Source organism: Coenobita brevimanus, chromosome 97, assembly GCF_032717465.1.
Source record: "Coenobita brevimanus isolate Jiangsu-jjx chromosome 97, ASM3271746v2, whole genome shotgun sequence".
Classification (NCBI taxonomy): Eukaryota; Metazoa; Arthropoda; class Malacostraca; order Decapoda; family Coenobitidae; genus Coenobita; species Coenobita brevimanus.
In genome coordinates this window covers 30,854,476-30,876,816 of record NC_137050.1, presented here as the reverse complement: position 1 = coordinate 30,876,816, position 22,341 = coordinate 30,854,476, and the positions used below count along the sequence as shown (strand labels likewise).

Below are 22,341 nucleotides of genomic sequence, written 5' to 3'. Positions count from 1 at the left end.
CGCCAAGCTTCTCCTCTCCCTATCCCCCTTTCTCCCTCCCCCTTCCTTATCCTCTCACTACCTATCCCTCCTCTCTCACTACCTATCCCTCCTCTCCTATATCTCCCCTCTCCCCCCTCTCCCCGCTTCCCGCCTCCATAGCCTCGCCTGTCTGCCTGTCTGGCTCTTACCTCTCGGTCTCCAGCGAACCTTATCCAAGGGTGACACTCATATCCAATGTTGTCTCTCCTCCTGCCTCCAGTCAGCGCTAAGCCGTCGTGGAGAGAACTTCCCTCCCTCCATCCCCTCTTCTCCCATCATTCCCTCATACCTCACTCCTCACCTACACCGACTGTCAAGGAAGGAGTGATAGCATAAAGATAACTGGATTCTTATGCATTCCACACGAAGTTTATTTCATCATTAAAGACACATTGAAAGTTGACCAAGACTGTTGAAGTGTTTAAGGAAGTTGTTGATATTATTATCGACACCCTCAAGCTCTGATCACACACTTCCCACTGCGCGTTTTGAAGAGAAGCAGCTTTTGAAGACTGGCTTAAGGAAAAATACTAGAGGTGCAGTGGGTGGAGTGAGGCGCAGGCACGATGGGGGTGGGAGGGACACTGTTACTGACATTGCTTATCCTTTCATCCTGCCTCTGTCTTGGCTCCCCTCAGAAGTCAGAGAAAAATGGCAGAGGGAAAAAGGTAAGCTGAGTTTTTTCTTGTACGAATTCTTTTTACGCGAGTGATGTTGTAGCATGTGTTCGTTCTCGGTACACTTCACATTCTTAGAAATTCAGGGTGGAACCAATACACACACACACACACACACACACACACACACACACACACACACACACACACACACACACACACACACACACACACACACACACACACACACACACACACACACACACACACACACACACACACACACACACACACACACACACACACACACACACACACACACACATTGTCTAACTTTATTATTTGCCATAAGCAAATAATGGTTTTTAGTCACTGTGTTTTATGATTTATCTTTTCCTCTAATATTAAAACCCATGAACTACCTGTACTGATATATCAATTTCTTCAGTACGATGGTGCCTTCTTTGTTTTAGATTGTTTTAGCTCTTGAAGATAATTTTACTCAGTTATTAGAGATCTGTCAAACTGGAGAACTGAAAGAGGCAAATGAATATGAAGACAGTTTTTAAATTAGCTGGGGGGGGGAGAGAGAGAGAGAGAGAGAGAGAGAGAGAGAGAGAGAGAGAGAGAGAGAGAGAGAGAGAGAGCTGCCTTAGTGGTAAGCAGGCTTGGGTGCTGGTTTAACTAAGTAGGGACATATTAGAGGGGCCTGTTAGCACTTCTCCAAGCCTTAAAGCGTTCCCCCAGCCACTGAAGGAACAAGACAGTCTCCATCTCTTTTTGGCTCCCTTAAACCCCTGTCTCTTCGCCGCAGTGTTGCATCTTTATCTCTTTAATATCGTTACTTCAATGGTCATTGCTCCTCTGAACTCTCTGCTTGCTTCCCTCCACCACTACGCGTGCGCGTATCACCCGTCTAGCAACAAACTCTCATCCCTTTTCTGTCCAGCTCACTAATGCAAGAGTTAACCATTGCTCCCAGTCCTTCATGTATGCAACAGGTCATCTGTGGAATTGTCTTCCTCTGTCTATATATCCTACTGCCTGTGACCTCCAGTCTTTCAAACGCAGTGTGTCCAGGGCCAGGCATCTCGAAATGAGCGGATCTTGAATTTGGCTGTCTGTTATCTTGTTTTAGTTTTTTCCTTGCAGGGAACAGTCATTCTGGCTTCTGGCTAATGATCCCTTATTCCTTGCATTAAAAAAAAAAAAAAAAAAAAAAGAAAAAAAAAAAGGGAAAGCAAACTCGGTGCCGCTCCCAGGTCTGGGCAAATGGCAAATGGGGAAGGTTGGCGTCAAGATGGGTGTCCAGCCGTTAAAACTGGCCAAAACCACAGGACCGAGCCGTATGGCGAAAATTGGTCAAATCATTGACCCCACATAGAAAGGAGAAAAGAAAAAAAAAAAGGAAGAATATTATTATATATATATATATATATATATATATATATATATATATATATATATACATATATATATATATATATATATTATTGGTGCTAGAGAGGAGCGCCTCCTGTGAGGTGGCACTGATATATCGTGAGAGTTCCACTGCCTGGTTATATTTACACCCCTCAACTTCTTTCTTGTCTCCTGAAAGGGAGATATTGGGCAGCAGCAGACGGGCAGTTTAAGTCTGCAGTCCACTGGGTTCGCGTGCAGATGAACCTGGGGTTACAAATATTGTTACTCTACTAGTTTATACCGGTATAAATGATTACTGCTATTAATCGGGCGCTTACCATCCATCCACTCGCTGTAGTGCTGCTCTTGGGCGACTGCCCATTCCTCTCTTCCTTCCTTCCTCTTTCGTCTTTCCTTCATTCACTCCTCTTCCTTCTGTCTACGGGCAACTCTACACTGAGTGACAAGTCAGTAATGGCTTACTGTACACCAGGAAACTATTTACTACCCTGGGTGGTAGCCATATACCCAGATTATGGCGGTTGGTGGTTAGTGGGTAATTAAGGCGCTCCAGCTGGATTGAGCCCGTGCAGGTTTATATCGAAGGGATGGTTGGGGTTTATTGCTCACGTTATGCCACTCAGCGATGAGTGAGGCTGGTCACTCATCTTAAATGTCGGGACCAACTTGTCTTGCCCTGGGCTCCTACGCTCCTCTTGGAGCAACGCTGGGTTGGATGATGATGATGATGATGATGAATAATTTTATTAACTGCTTTACGATTGTCATTTACAGTAATTTGTATCAGTCTCTTCATCCATTTAGTCTGCTACTGCTCTTTGTTCGACCACGTCATAGATGTTGAATTAATATACAAAGTAATCCTTTTACTGTTTCATCAGAATATTTTGTTTTGCATAAAGTCAACTAAGTTCATTAATTGCATTAAATACAGGCAGCTGCATAATTGGCAAGTGGCATGCACGTAAGTCTGGCAAATCTTTCTGTCCGCCGAGTACTGTCAAGCATCTCGGCGTTATATTAATCTCAGCCTCTGTTCTAGATGTATGCACCTGCCAGTTGCAGTGTGAGGCTGCCAGTCAACTCAGTCATTGTGGAGTTATACGAGGCCGTGTTAGCGTCACTCATCGCAGGCTGCGTGTGGGATACAACCACACAAATATCTCACACTCTCAATCATCCTTGGCTGCCTCGCTGTGTACAGAAAATCTCGTGTGTGTGTGTGTGTGTGTGTGTGTGTGTGTGTGTGTGTGTGTGTGTGTGTGTGTGTGTGTGTGTGTGTGTGTGTTCTGCCAAGTAACAGTTTTTGTTGCCAAGACTATAATTGTTCGGCTAACTACCTCATAAAGCGCCAGTCATGACGCTTCAAGTGATGTTATTTAACGCCCTTAACGAACGTAACCTGACGCCTGGACGCCCCTGCACCCGCCCCGTGACGCATTTGACGCTAACCCTGACGGGGAAGTTAGGGTGCCAGGGTTGACGGCAGGGTGGGGGGAGAGGGTTGGGGACCATGGTAGTTTTGAGACTGTATGTATGAAGGATCTAAATCAATCTACATGAACCGATAGCAGTGCAGTTAACTATAATTATGAATTGTTGTTTTTTGTATTTATTCACTTAAGCATTCACTCGATTTGCTTGTGAAGTGTTTGGCAGGTGTACGAGTCAAGACGAAAGTACAAACAAGCAATCTTATACACAACGTTAGCTTAGAAGAGTTTATGAAAATGACCTCTGATGCTGGGATTTATGATGGGGAAACTGACTGCTCAGATTTAAGTTAAAAATATATGCTCTGTGTTATGTGGCGTTACTCACCTGTAGTGTTGATTTATCTCTCACGCTGCATTACTTGTTGTTTTAGTTTGATCTATAAGCGTAAACTGTTAGTTTTTTGTCCATAAGCGTAAACTGTTAGTTTTTTTGTGTTCAGAGATTTGCTAGTGAAGAATATACACGGACATGTAAATCACGTAGATAACAATATGATATAAGGTAACCAACCCCGCAGATGATTTATCGATTGCTCTCTCAGAGGTGTGATGCTACTACTGGTGTGTAACCATATGATATTCGTGAATTAGTTGTGTTGTGTGTACTGTTGTCAGATCTAGATCATCTACTACTGGAAATCAAAGAGTGAAATATTTTTGTCATGACGGTGCGGGACAAAGGAATTGTTATCTTTCTTTCCACGCAGATGTTCAGTTTGTAACAACACACAAGTACCTGGCATAAAGTGTAGTTGTGCACCAGCACAGGTTAATAGTTGAGCTGAGCCCTTACCCTCACATGAACAACCCCCTCATACAGGTGCGCCAACTTACGGTGCTCGACACAGCTTCACGATCGAGCTCCTCTTAGCGGTCCTAGCCTTATAACTGTCCTCACACTTTTATCTTAAACATTTTTTTTTTTCTGTAGCCATGTCAGATTGTGAAATAATGACGTGAGTATACAAGAAAGCAGTTACACTATCCCCATATTGTAAGTTTATGTGGCCGTATTTACCCTTTTCTGTATCTGTTTACGTTAGGTTCACTGCAGGCCTGAGCTTACAGAATCACACCTTCTCCTCGGAGGGAGAATGATAACTAGAATTAACCCGTCCTCATGATGACGAAAAATGAATGGGTAAGAAATATCTTTAGGAAGAGCGGTGCATGTGAAAATTGAAGTGTTGTGATGGTTACGTTTGTACGAGTATGTGTTATAGTCTGTGTATGTCACTGGCAGAACCGACAAGGTGTGCGCGAACATGTGCAAACATATGAAAGGACATACTACCAGCACACACTTTAAATGTCCACCACGGCTCGGATTTGAGTCTTGGACTCGAAGCACACGCATCACGAGACGAGTACGCTACCGAATGAGACACTGCAACTCTGGGCGTAGGTGCGGTCGGGGACAACTGCCCGACGGATATTCCACTGCTGCCGTTTCTGACTTCCCTTTGCTGGCTAACATTCTTAAACTGAGAGAGGCCTGGTATGTTTATGTTTATAGATGATGTTCTTTGATGTAATGCATATGGGAGGAAAGTGAGGGCCGTGCTCTAGATATGATATAGACGCAGTAGAATAGTAGGCCCTGGTGAGAGAGGATAGTGTTTGGAAACTCCATGTACTGTTGTTTGCAGATGATACTGTGTTGTTGAGTGAAGACGAAGGGGAGCTGCAAGGCTTGGTGGATGAGTTTGAGAGAGTGTGTTAGAAACGGAATCTAAAGGTGAATGTAGGGAAGAGTAAAGTGATGGTCTTTGAGAAAGGTGAAGTTAGTGAATGTACAGCGAGATTGGATGGTGAGGAATTGGAAAATGTGAGTACGTTTAAGTACTTAGGTAGTGTGATGAGTAAGGATGGAGGTTTGGAGGGTGAAGTGCTTGAAAGGGTACAGCAGGGAAGAAAGGTTGCTGGTTCTTTGAAAGCAGTGATAAGAAACAGGGAAGTGAGCATGGAAGTGAAAAAGTTATTATATGACAGTATTGTGATACTAACTTTAACGTATGGAAGTGAAGCTTGGACGTTGTTGGAAAGACACAAGTCAGGAGTGAGAGCAGTGGAAATGAGTTATTTAAGAGGAGCCTGTGGAGTCACATGGAGAGACAGGCTGACGAATGAGGATATAAAGGAGTGTTGTGGTGTGGATGTGGATGTGATAGGAAGCGTTATGAGGAACACACTGAGGTGGTTTGGCCATGTGGAGAGGATGGAGGGTGAAAGACTGACGAAGAGAGTTTATGTGAGTGAGGTGGAGGGGGGAAGAGGGAGGGGGAGGCCGAGGATGAGATGGAGGGATGGGGTGGAGAGGTATATGAGAAAGGGGGGTGTGAGTTGGGAGCAGGGCAGTGAAATGGCGGGGGACAGGGCGACTTGGAGGCGATTTGTTTGTGGCCACCCCAAACGGGATTGAGGCGTCTGGCAATAGATAGATATAATAGTAGGCGAAGTTTTGTTCCTGGCTGTGCCGTGTATGTCAGGATCCTTTTCGTGTGTGTATCCACTCACCCTCCACGAATATGCTCATGATGTGTGGGCGGCGCCAGCTATCACACTCACATCATTACCAGTCCAATATCAGTCCCGTTAAAGACCCCACGGCCTCCGTCATCGCACTCTCCCATCCGTTAAAGTACACCATTTACAGTAGTGGCAGAAACCAGTAATTCATTGCAGTCTTGCTGTAGGGACGTACGGACACTTCATCCCTCTTTAGTTTCTTTTTTGATGGCTGTGCGCACAGTTGCCAGGCTCAGAGTTTAGATATACAGTATAAGGTGCATTTATGTAAAAAATCTGGCAAATATTTAGAATGTTACAACACTTCACTGTAGAACTATTGCGGGTGACGGGAGACATGGCTAATACGTTTACCCCTTTTGTTCCAAGGTTCTCGGATGTAGAATTTTGCGTGGAAGGTACTCATTATACCACCTTTCGCATACTGGCTCTAGTCGCGAAGCTTATTGGTCCAGATTTTTGTGTTTCCTTCATTTAACCTTCGAAGATACTCCACTATATCCTGTCTAGAGCACGCTGATCACTAAGAGGCTATTAGTAACTTTAGAACCGTAATATACCTTTAGTCTGAAACAATATAGACGATCGAAAGTTCAGGATGTGCTTTGTACTGAAACTTGCCTAAAGTCCGTGTAACATAAACATTAAAAAAGATGAAGCAGTAGGTGGCGAGGGATATAACAAAAAGTGGCTAAGGCTCTCATCTGGAAAATCTGGTGGGAAGCCCAAGCACCAGCAGACGACACAAATATTTTCATAGGGGATGCCACGATCTTCTAGACAACACACACACACACACACACACACACACACACACACACACACACACACACACACACACACACACACACACACACACACACACACACACACACACACACACACACACACACACACACACACACACACACACACACACACACACACACACACACACACACACACACACACACACCAGGTAAAAGATGAAGCGCTGAGAGTGGAGAATCTTCAGGGGGAGGATGAAATGAAAGAGGTTTGGTAACTAATTTGCAGAGGTTACATATATAAAATCGAATTATGGTGGAAATTTAACAGTAAGTTAGCTTATGATCATGACAACTCCAGTAATCAACTCTAACTAGCCGCAGACGATTTTGCGAAACTGGGAGTGAGTCATAGGAGCCTGAGTGATAAAACCTGCACCACTGACCCTTCCATGATCAAGGCAACAAAGGAGGGAGTGGGTGATGATGCTGAGTTTCCATGGACTGAGGAAAAACGCCTGTCGTGAGCTGAGATACTGAGCGAAGTTCTTTATTTTGAGCCGAACTGTTTATTGCGATAGTTTTTAATATTGTTGATTCCCTAGGTTTCTCTTGACCATAGCAAAATCGTTTGGCGTTAGTCGAAATGCAAAGCAGGTAATTGGCAGGGATAGGGTTAGTGGAGATGCAGTACAAGAAGCTGTTTGAGAAGGAGACAAGTGGGAGTAACAACAAAGGCGGTAGAGGGCACGCATTTTAACAGCCTCTCTTCCTTACACGTATCTGACGTTTAGTACACCTGAATCTGGTTTGTCTGTTCCCTGACGCTTACCTTCTACGTACCTTCACATGTCACTCCTTGGACACGAGTATCGAACCTTCTGTACTGGGCTAAATACCAGGGCTGTCTCGCTCAGTGCTGGTATGATGGTATGAATAGGGTGTTAGAAAATGGTGTGTGTGTGTGTGTGTGTGTGTGGGAGAGAGAGAGAGAGAGAGAGAGAGAGAGAGATGAGCGTGAAACAGGTAACACGCCCATTTTATGTTCCCTGCCTCGCCTTCCTTCATTATACTTCTTGACTGCTCTCACTCTCTCACTTCATTCATTATCTCCATTTCTTTCATTCATTGCTTTGTAACTTTCATTCACATTTATCTCATTCACTGCTTTGTTATTTATTTTCAGCATTATTCCTTCACTCCATTCACTGCCTCGCTATTTCCTTCATTCTCCTCTTCACATCCTTCATTCCCTCTTTCATTGCTTCTAGATTTGCGTAACCTTTACCTAACTCCCCCCTGTTCCTTCCTGTTCCTTCACCTCTTAGTCCTTCTTTGTTCTTTCCCTCCAGTGTTCGTTCTGTCTGTCTGTCTGTCTGTCTGTCTGTCTGTCTGTCTCTCTCTCTCTCTCTCTCTCTCCGTTTATTTCCTTCATTCCCTCTTTTTCGGCTTCTTTCCTTTTCTTCTTCTTCTGTTCTCTTTTTTAAATTTGCAGGTTCATTCTCTTTATCTTTTCCTTTACTCTCTTCATTCATTCTCCTCCATTCTTCAGTCTCCTGCAAATCGTCATTCTCTCTAATTCCTGCCATCCTTCATTGTTTTCATTTCCTTTCTTTCATAGTTCTCTCTCCACTTCCTCTCTTCATTCTTCTTATTTTCTTCTTTCCGTCATTCTCCTTAATTCCTTCTTCATTCCCCTGATTTCATTCCTTCCCTCATTCTCCTTAATTCCATCTTCATTCCCCTGATTTCATTCCTTCCCTCATTCTCCTTAATTTCATCTTCATTCCCCTGATTTCATTCCTTCCCTCATTTTCTCTTTACTTCTTTCCTTCATTCTTTTATTTCCTTCCATTCGTCATTCTGTATTTCCCTCCCTCTTTTTCTGCTTCTTTACTTTTTTTGTTCTTTCGTATCCTTCATTTGTTGTCTTCCTTTATCCAATACCGTCTACTTCTTACCTTAGTATCCTTTACTTTCTTAAGCAATTTATCCTCTCTCTCCATTCATCTTTTTTTTTCCTTAGTGTTTACCCTGTTTTGCAGTCTATCTACTTCACCTCTATTTTTTTAAACTTTCCATTCTCTGTTTTTATCCTTGTCTCGCCACCCTTCTTCCTCCATTCTTGTGTCCCCGTTCCCTTCCATTTTTACCACTATCCTTCGTAAATCCTTTGCACCATGTTATTTCTTTCCTTCTTTTTAATCAATGTTTTCTTCGTTTCCTCGTTGTTTACTTCTTTCTCGCTCTGCTAACCCTTCTCTATCCATGCTTGCTTCCTTTCTGCATCTCTACATCTCTTCTCTCCCCCTCACTCCACAAAATGAACAAGGAGCAGTTTGATTCTAGGAGGAAGAGGAGGAGGAGGAGGAGGGAGTGGCTATAAGAGAAAGCGTTGACTAGCAACCGGAAGCAATACAGGAAAGTATTAGGCTAACTATGGTACTGTTGCAGATTTTTAAAGGGTAAACTGCGGTATCACTTTCGTTTACTTTGAGTCTTTAGGTTTCATATTCGATCCTTTTGTGAAGCGAGGCAGCACAATTTTGCTGTGTCTTTCTTTTCCATAATTCTAGATGTCCAAGGTAAAAGCTTCGTAAGGGTAGTTGTTGGAAGCAGTACCTCTCTTGCAATTGTTACTTTATAGATATATAATGATTTCATCTGACTTCCTTCCATCTTGAAGTTATGCGTTTTTAATGATCTAACTACGGTCTGTGGAAAGGTCTGGTCTCTTTTATCCTACTGAAGCAGTCATGTATTTGGTAGAATATTTATTGGGTCTGTGTTGGTTATCGCCAGTATCAAATTTCTCTAAATCTTAGTTGGCCAGGAAAGGAAGTACCCTTGTGGATGAAAGTACTTGAAAAATGTATGGTTTACGAAGAGGTCGTTTGCAGTTCTAGGACACTGGCTTTGTATGTGTCATTGACTGCAACCATGTCTTGCTTGTGCTGTCAGGGCTGCTCACATCTTTCTTGTATGTTCCCGTCCCCGTTTTTTTGTTTTTGTTTTTATGAACTTGCGTCTTCACTTTATCTAGGAGATGCAGGTGTAATGGAGGACATCTTTCTGAGAAGAGTGCATATGGTTCTCCTGGTGAGAATGGACCTTAGAATAAAGGACAATGCATCTTTCTATGTAAAACGATTTTACCTATCCTGTAAGGTGAAGCAAATTTTGGGAACTATGTCTGCAAGGTGTACGTGAGGAACCATAGTATTCTGCACCTGACAAGCCGATGTTTGTCAAGTAAAATGACTGTGTTCTGGAAAATTGGAATATTGTGTTGTAAATTGCGTCAATTGGGTTTCCTCTAGTGTAATAGAAACTTATCAAATGCCCCTCTAGGTGGAAATTATTGCCTCCCGCAGACTGACTGTGTGTAGCACTGAAGGTCTCGGATCTTTGTCGTATGTGAAGGTTAGCGTACACAATGCATGAGTGTATGTGTTTGGATCTAGTTATAATACGCCGAAACTGGTATTCTAAAACACTTCCTTGTGGGATAATTGTCATTTCATCGTTATTCTTTGTTCTTACCTGGTTTCCTATCATTCCTTTTCTTTTCATGACTGCTTTCTTCATTCGTGTGTGCCTTCTTTCCAGTCTCCCCTTTTTCACACAATTTGACTTCCTTTGTTGTTGCCCCATTTCCCGTCACTCCATCCTAGTTTTATTCTTCACCTTCATTTATTTTACTGTTCGCACTGATTCCTCGCCTTCCTATTGCTTCGTCGCTTTACCTTGCTGTCCTTCTCGCGTCGCTTGCCTGCTTTTTCCTCTCCCTTTTTACTCCTCCCCTTCATTTATCGTTCCTAGTCTTTTCTCCCTTTGTAGTTGCCCCTTTTTCTTTCCACGGCCATTAGGATATGTATTAATTTCTTTCTTACCTCATTTTCAGTTTTATCATTCACGTTCACTAAAACTACTCTTTCATTTCTAATTTATTTTCATTTTGTTATGATTACCAAGTCGAAATTCTGGTATTGTTTTCTTACGTTTATTTCCCTTTGTTTTTTCACTTCTCTTTACCCAATTTTTTTTTCTCATTTTTAGAATTCTCTCTATTTCTTGTTACTCCCCATAGCCTTTTTTCTATTATCACTGTCTTTTTTTCTTTGCATTCATCCTATCTGTCTGTGTTCACTCGCTTAAAAAAAAGTATTAGGATGATTTTATAAGTTTGTGAGAATTTCCTGTTGACCCGAAGATGAAGTTATTATCATTGGTGAAAGTATGCGGAAAGAAAAGGACGTACCGGTAATCACTTGTATTAAATTAGGAGTTACAGGGCAGAGGACGATTCAAGTAAGCCAGAGAAGTATGGAGATTGGCTTCCTGAGAATTTAATGTAGGGTCGACCTCATAACACTGCTTAGAAATAGTAGAGATGAGAAATTTGTTAAATGTTCATATCCCTCTTTCCCTAGGTCTTTGCTTCCTCCTTCCTGCATCCTTTTCTTATTTCTAATATCTAGTTTTCATGTTCATTTTGTTTCCTTCTTTTTCTTTTGAACATTTCCTGAACCCTATCTGCCATCTCGTCCTCTCACGTGATTGATTTTGTTCCCTGCTCTCTGTCTCTGTCTCTGTCTGTCTGTCTGTTTGTCTCTGTCTCTGTCTCTGTTTCTGTCTCTGTCTGTCTGTCTCTCTGTCTCTGTCTCTCTCTGTCTCTGTCTCTGTCTCTCTCTCTCTCTCTCTCTCTCTCTCATTCATTCCCATGTTTATTCAGTTCCTTCATCCCTTTCCCCTCCTCCTCCATGCATCCTTCCTCACTTCCTTAATACAATCTTACAGGAAGTGCTCTCCGACTCAGGCGACTGTGACCGACTCTCTCTCTCTCTCTCTCTCTCTAAAAACGAATAGGAATCAGTTACATTACGCATCATTATTTTGTGTCTCTTTTTTTAGTCTTTAGATCTTGTTATCCATCGTGTGAGGGGACGCAATATCGAAACCACCTCACTTTCTACGTAACTTGTTTACTTTACCTACGAGAAGGACAGCGTAAGTCAGCAGTCCACCGGGTTCACGTTTCATATGAGCCTGGGGCAACAACAACAACAACAACAACAACATCAACTACTACTACTACTACTACTACTACTACTACTATTATACTTGGCTGTGAAAAGCTTAGTGTCAGATATGCATTGTTAGACATGTAACTTACTGGATCGTTTATTCCTTGTTTGATAATTTGCGTTAGAAATTCGTGGAGTGATAAATTACATCTTATAGAGAGAGAGAGAGAGAGAGAGAGAGAGAGAGAGAGAGAGAGAGAGAGAGAGAGAGAGAGAGAGAGAGAGAGAGAGAGAGAGAGAGAGAGAGAGAGAGCGTGTCCTAGTATGTGCTCTTGTAAGTATGCATGAGAGTGAGTGTTAGCGTGTGGCAGACGGTAGGAAAGGAAGGAAAGAAGAGAGGAGGGAAAGAGGAGGCAAGGAAGGAAAGAAGAAAGAAAGGAGGAAAGGAAAGAAGGAAGGAAGGAGCGAAGGAAGAGGGAAGGAAGTAAGGTAATTTAAGAAAGCTGTTGACAAGAATCACGGAGGGAAGGTGACAAATGGAGTGAGTCGCCTTCACACACTAACACAAATTGTACTGAGCAAGGTGAGAGCTGGGGTTGAGTACTACTGATGCTAAAATTAACCAGTGGCCCGCCTGTGTGTGTGTGTGTGTGTGTGTGTGTGTGTGTGTGTGTGTGTGTGTGTGTGTGTGTGTGTGTGTGTGCATCGTGAATCTGTGAGTACATTTCCCGTGGCGTGTGGGGTCAGGCGTGACTTTCCGTGTATGGGATTTTTCTGTGTGTTTTTGGGTGCGCAGGTGTGTGCATGGTTTTGCGAGTGTCAGCTTCCGTATTCCGTTGTTCTTGTGTGTGTGTGTGTGTGTGTGTGTGTGTGTGTGTGTGTGTGTGTGTAAACTCAGCACCGAAGCTTACCCCGGTGTGTACGTGCGTTGGAATTTCATATTTTCACTGTTATCCTTTACATTAGTCACTGGTGCTTTGGAATTACTGATATCTTATTTTATATTTAATTACCTGGGGTTAATATTGATTACCTGAGTTGCGCTGGGCGAGGCATAGACGCAGTTACTAGTGCATCCTACAAACTGTCAGTACAATTAATATTAGTCACCTCTTTATAGTCAGCAATTGCCTGGTTCGTAGCTACCAGAAATAAGCACAGCAAAATGTACAGTATATTTAAGAAAAGTGTATATGGAATATTTATATACTTGAAATACATACAACATAGGCTTGATACTGGTTCTTGCTGGAAAGTTAACACTGTACTGTGTTGCATAAATAATTTCTTCATCGTTTACTGTTAGGAAGTTGGATTTTGAAGCGTGAAGAGTGTTGTGTTGTCCGTCATTATTTTAAAGGAATATGGTCAAGGTCCGGGGTGTAAAACTGCAGTTCATACATAAAAATCATAACCTTTTTAATCCTGCAAAGCATCGTGGTATCTGTTTCGGTAACGCGCCTTATATCGTTGCCTGAGCATCAGGCTGTGTGTGTGTGTGTGTGTGTGTGTGTGTGTGTGTGTGTGTGTGTGTGTGTGTGTGTGTGTATTTGTTTGTTTTAATTCCTCCTAGGCTATTTGATGGTTTTGAAGAAGCTTCGCAGGTGAGTTCGTGTTTTTGGAAAGGTGTTCCACTACACGAGTATCCAATTTTCCAATCAGGATTTTTAGGGGTAGCACCACCCTGCCGAAGTAATAAATTTTCAGAAACAGTGAAAAGGTGGCAGATAATTATGGCTTTGATGTGTTAGTACATGTTGCACAATGGACAATCATCCGGAATGCGATATTTGAGAGCGTGACCCCCTCAGTGATTCTTGGGGGTCAGGCCATCCCGAAATTAAAAAAGATCAGAAACAGGGGGAAATATTTGAGTGGAACTTCCCAGGTAAGTTCGTCTGGTTCGTCTGAAAGTCTTCCACAATGTACAGCATAATTTTCCAGTCCTGACTTTTAGGGGGTCAGCCTCCCTCAGTCTAATTAAAAACTCTTTGAGGTAGTGAACGGAGTGCAGATATGGCTTTGATATCTTAGTGCATACTATACAGTGGACTGTTATACGTAATGCAGTATTTGGAGAGCATGAACCACCAATGATTCTTAGGGGATCAACCCCCTCCCAAAAATAAAACAATCTGAAGAAGGAGAAGGTGATTACATGGATTTCAACGAAATTGGGAAAACATATCTCATGGTAAGGTATGTAGTTTTCATGTTTTCTCTGAATGAACAAGAAGAAACTGAACATCGATATTTGGGAAGCATGACTTCCCTTCTGTGATTCCTGGGGTGGTCAACCCCCTGCCAAAAATTAAAAAAAAAAAAAAAATCAAATTGGAGACAGATCCGAATGAAACTTCCCAGATGAGTTCGTTTGGTTACTCCGAAGGCTTTCCACTATATACTGTGCTGTACTGTACAGTTTTTCCATCCATGATTTTAAGGAGGGGTCAGGGGTCAGTCACTCACCAAAATAAACAAGAAGCAGTGAAAGGAGGGCAGATATGGCTTTGATATCTCAGTATATGTTGTACAATGACCTCTAATATGAGTCTCCGCCCCCAATGATTCTTAGCGGGGTTGGTACCCCTCCCAAAAGTAGACATGACCAGAAACAGGGGAAAGATTCGAATGACATTCCCAGGTGTGTGCGTTTGATTACTGGGAAGGTCTTCTACTAGTAGAAGTTTCCAGCCATGATTTTTAGGGGAGTCAACCCTCGTCAGGAAATTTAAAGATTCTCAGAAATTGTGAAAGGATGGCAGATGTGGCTTTGATAGTTCATGATGGACTTTCATCTGTAAAGCAATAATTTGAGAACTTAACTCCTCAGTGAATTTTGAAGGGGTCAGCCCCCCTACCAAAAACAAAAATGATCAGAAATAAAGTGAGCACAAGGATTTCAAGGAAATCGGCATACGTGTCTCATGATTGGGTATGCAGTTTCCGTGTTTCCTCTGAATGCACAGAAATAAACTGCACAGCTACTTTATTATTAATGTGTGTATGAGAAATACCTGCACGAGGTCCAAGGGGTATATTTGCAAGTAATTCATATAGAACATTTTTTAAATAAATGTGTTTAAGAAAAATGCCAATAAAAACCACAGAAAAAATGTACAGAAGCCCCGAGGTGTAAAGACGATAAAAACAAGCGTGACTTCTTCAGTGTGGCGGAACTGTTAAACGAAGACTGATGGAGAACGGAAATGGCTGAGGTGAAGGGCCGGGGGATGGGAGGAGTTGTACGCAGGTGTTGATCCTCTTTTGTTTGGCCGGGTGAGTGGGTCAGACCTTGAGGATGGAGATTTGGAGAAAAAGGAGGCAGAGTTACTGGGAATAGGTTACGAGAGAAGGAAGAAGAGAATTTAAAGTAAGTTTTTGTTCCTCATCTGATATGGACGGGTTGGCCACACTTTGAAGATACACAAGAGAGGGTGATGGGAGGGAGAATGGGGATTAGCACTGGGAAGGGGAAGACACATTTGGAACAGATGATAAAGGAGTGGTAGTGGTAGGCAGGGGCACTTACCATCCACTCACTCAATGTAGTGCTGCTCTCGGGTGACTGTCCTTTCCTCTCTTCCTTCTTTCCTCTTCTGTCTTTCTTTACTTCATTCTTTCCTCTTCTGTCTTTCTTTACTTCATTCTTTCCTCTTCTATCTTTCTCTACTTCATTCTTTCCTCTTCCTTCTGCATATGGGTGACTCTTCACTGGGTGACAAGCCAAAATTTTTCCTGTACACCAAGAAACTTCACTACGATGGGTGGTAACCATATAACCAAATTATGGCGCCTGGTGGTTTATCCAGTCAGATTGAGTCTGTGCAGGTTTATATCCAAGGGATGGTTGGGGGGTTAATTGATCATGTACTGTAATGCCACTCAGGGATGAGTGAGGCTGGTCATTCACGTCTTAAATGTCAGGACCAACTTGCCTAGCCTCGGGCTTCTACGCTCCTCATGGGGCAACACAGGATTAGATGACGAATGAATGAATGATAAAGAAGGAAGAATGGAGATAAGGACAAGGAAGTGGGAAAGATATTTGGAGCAGATGATAAAGGTGGGAAGAACAGAAAGTGGGCCAAGGTTAACAGAGCTGTATATACACTTAACTCTGTAAGGGCGGGTTGCTTTCCTCGGTAGAATAAATCGGCGTGAATGCGGCCAAAACATGATCCGAAAGTGTCCTGACCGTCCTTTGAATGGTTAGTTATATTTTTCTAGATAGGGTTAATGTTCAGGGAGGAAAAGCCGTAGCATTCAGATTTAACAAACTGAAAATGGTAGGAAGAACGAAAGAAGCTGGGGCAATGAAAGGGTAATAAAATTCGACTTTGGCTTTTGGATTGCAAGGGATTTCCCGCACCAGGATATTGCGGTTTTCTCAGCTGCACCTTGATTAAACGACCTCCAGACAAGTGCGATATCAAGAGTCAAAGTTAAAAGTAAATCAAATTATATAGTTACAGGAAGTACTCGATAAAACACAAATATATGAGAAAGAAGTCAAGACTCGAGGATTTTGGATATTTTCCCTTGTCATCGTAAAAATAAGAAGGAAAAACAGGACGAACAAAGTAACTAAGATTAAGAGTATTCCTCTCTTTTGTCCTGAAAATGTTGTTCTCTTTTCTGTCCATCACCCCGCCCCGTCCCACCCATTTCCTGCCTCGCCTCACCGCCCCCTGACTAATCTGTTTCACGTACATCCTTTTTCCCCAGCAGACGGTCACTCCCCATTGCACTCCACTTATTTACTCGCGGAAACACTGGCAGGATGTTCAAGGATGATATGCCTGGCTGCTCCTGAATTTGATCAAAATAATAAACACTTGTACACAATTTTCTAAAACCGTGGATTCTTGTGAGTTCTTTCTTTCTTCCCCCCCCCCTTCTCTCTCTCTCTCTCTCTCTCTCTTTCTCAGTATCCAAATTTCACTCCGGCTCACATCAGATGATTTTATTCAGCGTAGATAACACGTCCGAGACCTGGTTTGAATAAGTCTTGGTAAACTTACATTGTGAAGATGTCAGACTCTCTTATGGATGACAGTCATTGTGTTTTATTTGTGTTACGCTTGGGATGGAGAGGTCTAGAACATATTTTCTTCTTTCTCTCTGTACTTAAGAAAGGTTGAGAGAAAAATAGACTGACTGATTGATTTTGAGAGCGAGAGAGGGAGAGAGAGAGAGAGAGAGAGAGAGAGAGAGAGAGAGAGAGAGAAGGAAATCACAATTCCTAACTCACCCCCCTCATCCCTGTCGTGTCGTCTATGGAACTTCTTTCTTTGTATTTTTCACCGTCGCTACATTCTTTCCTGCTTCCTGGTCTGTTAGTAGCATTTTTTTTTTTTTTTTTCAACACAGAAAATTTTTTGCCATGAGTAGTAGCTTTTCTCCTCGAGGCGGCTTCGTTTTTCAGGGAGCGTATTATATTTGGTTGGTATAATTTGTCAGTGTTATTTCAATCAGTCGTGTCAGATTGCGCATTCTGGTGAGGTATTGCGGTGTGCGGTGCAATTTGAGGTGGCGGGAGAATAATGTTTTTCCCCGCAGACTCTAGACCAGATTTTCCCGGTTCGGCTGGCGAGGAACCCACTTGTTGGATCGTGACACGTGGACGTCTGGAGATTCACCAACGATTACGACCATCTCCCTGTCGTAACTCTGATTTTGCCTGACAGGATGAACAAAAACATGGGAAGCCTCTGCACTCTCTTCCATGTCCCTCCTGTAAAATAGATAGATAACATAATAATTTCTATGCCATTCTAACTTGTACTAAAGCTGCCATCTCTCCATCTTCAATACTGAGGTGTAACGATAGAGTAACGCTAGAATATGGTGCTGGTTATGGTTAAGTGGAATGGAAAAGACGTAGAACCAGGGTATTTTCTTATTCTGCCATTGAGCAACGTGGAATAAGCCGCAAAAGGACATCATGGTCTAATTGAGGTTTAAGACTGTATTGATAATTTTCCATTCTTAACCCTTATCTGTCTGTAGGAAGAACGAGAGATAAGAGAGGATTTTTTACTCTCTTCCTCCTTAAAACAAATCACACTTACGCCAGGGAACTGATCTTAAGCTTATTTGTGAATCCAGGACTGAGCACAGCGGAGACCACAGCCATCAGACCGTAGCCCATCAGCTCACGGATTTTGTGGTAGCTCGCGTTCCCGGAAGATCTGTGGCGATGTTATTAGTGTCCGCAGTGATTTAATGGGTGTGTGTGGCGAGGACGGCGTTACCCTCTTGCTGTATTGCTCTGTGACTTGCGTGTGTAAGTGACCTGGCTTTGTTTTCTGTGACTGGGCTGATGTGATTGCTGCTTGTTTGTGGGTCCTTGTTTCGTTGGCAGAGGAGATTGCGTAGTGACTGTTCATGAGCGATTTGTGTGGGTGGGTGGGTGGGTGCGCGGGTGGGTGCGCGCGCGCGTGTATGTGTGTGTGATGAGAGAGAGAGAGAGAGAGAGAGAGAGAGAGAGAGAGAGAGAGAGAGTAGCGCCTTAATATTCTCTTGCACATTATCATTACTTAAATATAGACGCCAATATTGCATCAGCATTATAGAACAGGATACCCAGATGTTTTACGTTGAATAGATCGCCGAGGAGAGGGCGTTACGAAGCCTCCTAGCCACCAAGAATACGGCTGTTTGTGTTGCTATTACTGAACCGATATATCCTTCAATAACTAGTGATTTGAGGCAGGCTTTGTGCTAGACTAACCAAGACTGATAATGGTAGTTTTGATGATGGTGAAGGCGGTAAGATAGTTTTAATAATATTCTAAAGACACTGAGTTATCTTGGACTAAAGCAAATGGCAAGCTATTTTTTAAAACTAATTTTGGAGTTAGTCTGTCGAGAGAGGGAAGGAGAGAGAGAGAGAGAGAGAGAGAGAGAGAGAGAGGGGGGGACTGACAGGAACAGACAGACACAGTGATAAGAAATGCAACAAAAATGAGTGTCAGTAATTTAGACGAGTACCATACCTTGTTTCACCTGACAGTATTTCAAGGACGCTAATGAGTTGTCTTGACCCAGATCAGATTACAAAAACTCTTCCGTGGACTAATTATGCAGTTAGCTTGTGTCGAGTGAACGAAATTGGCGGGAAAAGACTCCAGAAGGGTGGCTGTTTCGCCTCAGAATAACTTAAATTGCTTGCAGCGTGATTAAGTTAACCTTGCCGTGGTCCCTCACCCATCCTCTCTCACTCTCATATTTCCCATGTCTCTAATTTCCTTTCGCTTGCTACTTTTTTGCCCGCCGTGTGTCATATATATTCGTGTTCTGGTCCGGCTGATTTTCGTCTTCGTGCTTCCTGTTGTCGCTTTTTGTTGGGTTTCTCCTCGTGTGTTAATTTCCGTTCTCCTTGTCCCGTTTTCATTGCGTCTTTCTTTGGTCTTGCTTTTCCCATCCGTCTTGCGTTCACACACACACACACACACACACACACACACACACACACACACACACACACACACACACACACACACACACACACACACACACACACACACACACACACACACACACACACACACACACACACACACACACACACACACACACACACACACACACACACACACACACACACACACACACACACACACTGGTATAGAAGAGGATGAAGTTAAAAACAAGATCACAAGAGACAAAAAGGAGATGGCAAATGTAATGAGCTTACTGAAAGAAGTATCAGAGGAAATCTGTAGTAAAGACATAGAGGAACACAAAAGGTTAGGGAAATACGAGAAAAGCAAGACAAGACCTCTAAAGGTGACTTTCCAGAGTGTAAACACTGTGGAAGAGATACTAAAAAATGCAAAGAATCTTAAGGAAAAAGAAGAGTTCAAAAATGTATGGATAAAAAGATGCCTAACACAAGAGGAAATGGAATTACTGAAAGAGAAAAGGGAGGAAGCAAAAACAAAAAATGAGGGAAGATCAGAAGAAGAGAAGAACACATTTTTTTTACAAAGTAATAGGATTGCAGGTACGAAAGTGGTACACAAACAGGATGGAAGAAAAAGGAGGAAGGTAGTAGAACCATGTCAGGACAAGTATATAAACAAGATGATAAAGTTGATGTACTCAAATGTGGATGGAATGGTATATAAATTACTAGAGATGAATGATTATGTCAGAGAAAATGAACCACAAATAATATGCCTAACTGAAACAAAATTAATACCAAGGATATCAAATGACATACTAAACTTAGAGGAATACAATATATGGAGAAGAGACAGATATTTAGAAAAAGGAGGAGGAATTATAATATTAACTAAGAAAAATCTAAAAGTCAAGGAAATAAAACTAGATATACCATCACAAGTAGAACTGATTGCAGTAGAGATCGACACATCTGAAGGTAAAGTAATTGTAGCCAATTTGTACATGCCACCCAGATCAAACACATGGGAAAGAGACGAATATGAGGACCTGGCAGAGAGTACAATTCAGAGTGTAAGATCATTGCTACATAAAATGGAAGAGAAATCGGAAAGAATTATACTAACTGGGGACTTCAATACAAATATAAATTGGAATACTCTAGATATAAATAGCCAAGAAAGCTGTTGGGACCAAAAGCTCCTGGATCTCGTACAAGAGTTTTTCTTAACGCAACATGTGAGGGAAACCACCAGAAAAAGAGGACTTGATGTACCTTCAGTGCTAGATCTAATATTTACAAGGCAAGAAAATGATATTGACAGTTTAATATATCACCCTCCACTCGGCAAAAGCGATCATGCAGTACTAAACTATAACTTCAGGATATCATATGACATAGTAAACAGCAATGGTAGTTACAAAAAGAGCCTAAACTATAAAAAGGGAAATTATCAAGACCTAAAGAAGTATTTCTTAGAAGTTGATTGGGAAAATGAGCTTAGAGGACAAGATTTAAATGCTGTATATAAAAATTTTTGTGAATTTTATGAAATAGGAGTCCAGAAGTACATCCCACAGCACAAAGAAGCAGATAAGAAAATACAGAAATGGTTCAATACAGAATGTAAAAAATCAAAAGAAAGAAGAGATTTGTTGTGGAATAGATACAGAAGACACAATAGTGAAAGGGCGTACAATAATTACAAACAGGCAAGAAATGACTATACAAGAATAAGGAGGGAAGCCCAAAAACAGTTTGAGGAGGATATAATAAATAAAAGTAGTGATCAACCAAAGCTGTTTTACAGCTATATCAGAAGCAAAACTAAAGTAAAAGATATAATACAATCCATTACGGACGAGGGAATCACTTATACACAAGAGAAAGATATTTGTGAAGCACTAAATAAGAATTTCCAATTAGTTTTTAGAAGAAAAAAATTTTGAGAGGGACTATGTGGAACACGCATGTCCACACATACTACCAGATATACAAATAGCGGAAAAAGTAATACAGGAGGAGTTAAGTAGATTAGACAGAGGAAAAGCAAGTGGTCCTGATGAAATTTCATGTTGGGTATTACGAGAATGTGCAAAGGAGTTATGTAAACTATTATTTTTAATTTTCAAGAAATCCTTGAGTCAAGGTAAACTACCAGATATTTGGAAAAAAGCAAATATTGTCCCCTTATTCAAGAAAGGAAATAGACAAAATCCACTCAACTACCGACCAGTATCACTGACCAGTGTTGTAAGCAAGGTATTAGAAAAACTTATAAGAAAAGCTTGGGTAAATCATCTAGAAGAACACAGTATGATAACAGAAAGACAGTTTGGTTTCAGAAAAGGAAAATCATGTGTTACTAATCTGTTGAGCTACTATGACAGAGTAACTAACACAATACAGGAAAGGGAAGGATGGGTGGACAGTATCTATTTAGATTTCAAGAAAGCTTTTGACACAGTACCACACCAAAGACTTTTATGGAAACTGTACCATCAAGGAGGAATTCGAGGCAAACTGTTTTGTTGGATGCAAGACTTTCTCATAAAAAGAGAAATGAGGACAGTACTAAGAGGAAACTACTCATCATGGAAAGAAGTGACTAGTGGAGTACCAAAGGGTTCAGTGCTGGCACCAATCATGTTTTTAGTGTATATAAATGATATAAACAGTAACACTGGAAATGAGAGCTATCTGAATATGTTTGCAGATGATGCAAAAATACAAAGGAGAATTACTAACACAGACTCTTGTAAAGAGCTACAAGAAGAATTAAATAAACTTCATGAATGGAGTAGTACATGGCAAATGGAATTCAATGTGGACAAGTGTCATGTAATCAAGTTTGTTAAAAGTGGAAAAAGACCTGATTGGGATTATAAGTTAGGAAATAAAACCCTATATACATCAGAAAGAGAGAAAGACCTAGGTGTGATTATCAATAACAGACTATATCCGGCTGACCACATCAGCGAGAAGGTACGGAACATGTATACACTGCTTGCAAATATGAGAATAGCATTCACATACATAAATGAAGACATGCTAAGAAGGATAATAACA

General features: G+C 41.8%; 1 protein-coding gene across 1 annotated transcript in view; it reads left to right on the top strand.

The window, feature by feature from the left end:
• The first annotated feature begins 581 nt into the window (after nucleotides 1-581).
• LOC145413609 (MAM and LDL-receptor class A domain-containing protein 1-like) overlaps nucleotides 582-22,341 on the top strand; it is a 106,595-nt gene continuing 84,835 nt past the window's right edge. The window contains exon 1 of the mRNA XM_080283264.1: nucleotides 582-689. Coding sequence (XP_080139390.1) covers nucleotides 588-689 — 102 coding nt within the window. The 5' untranslated portion in view covers nucleotides 582-587. The remainder of the gene's footprint in view (nucleotides 690-22,341) is intronic.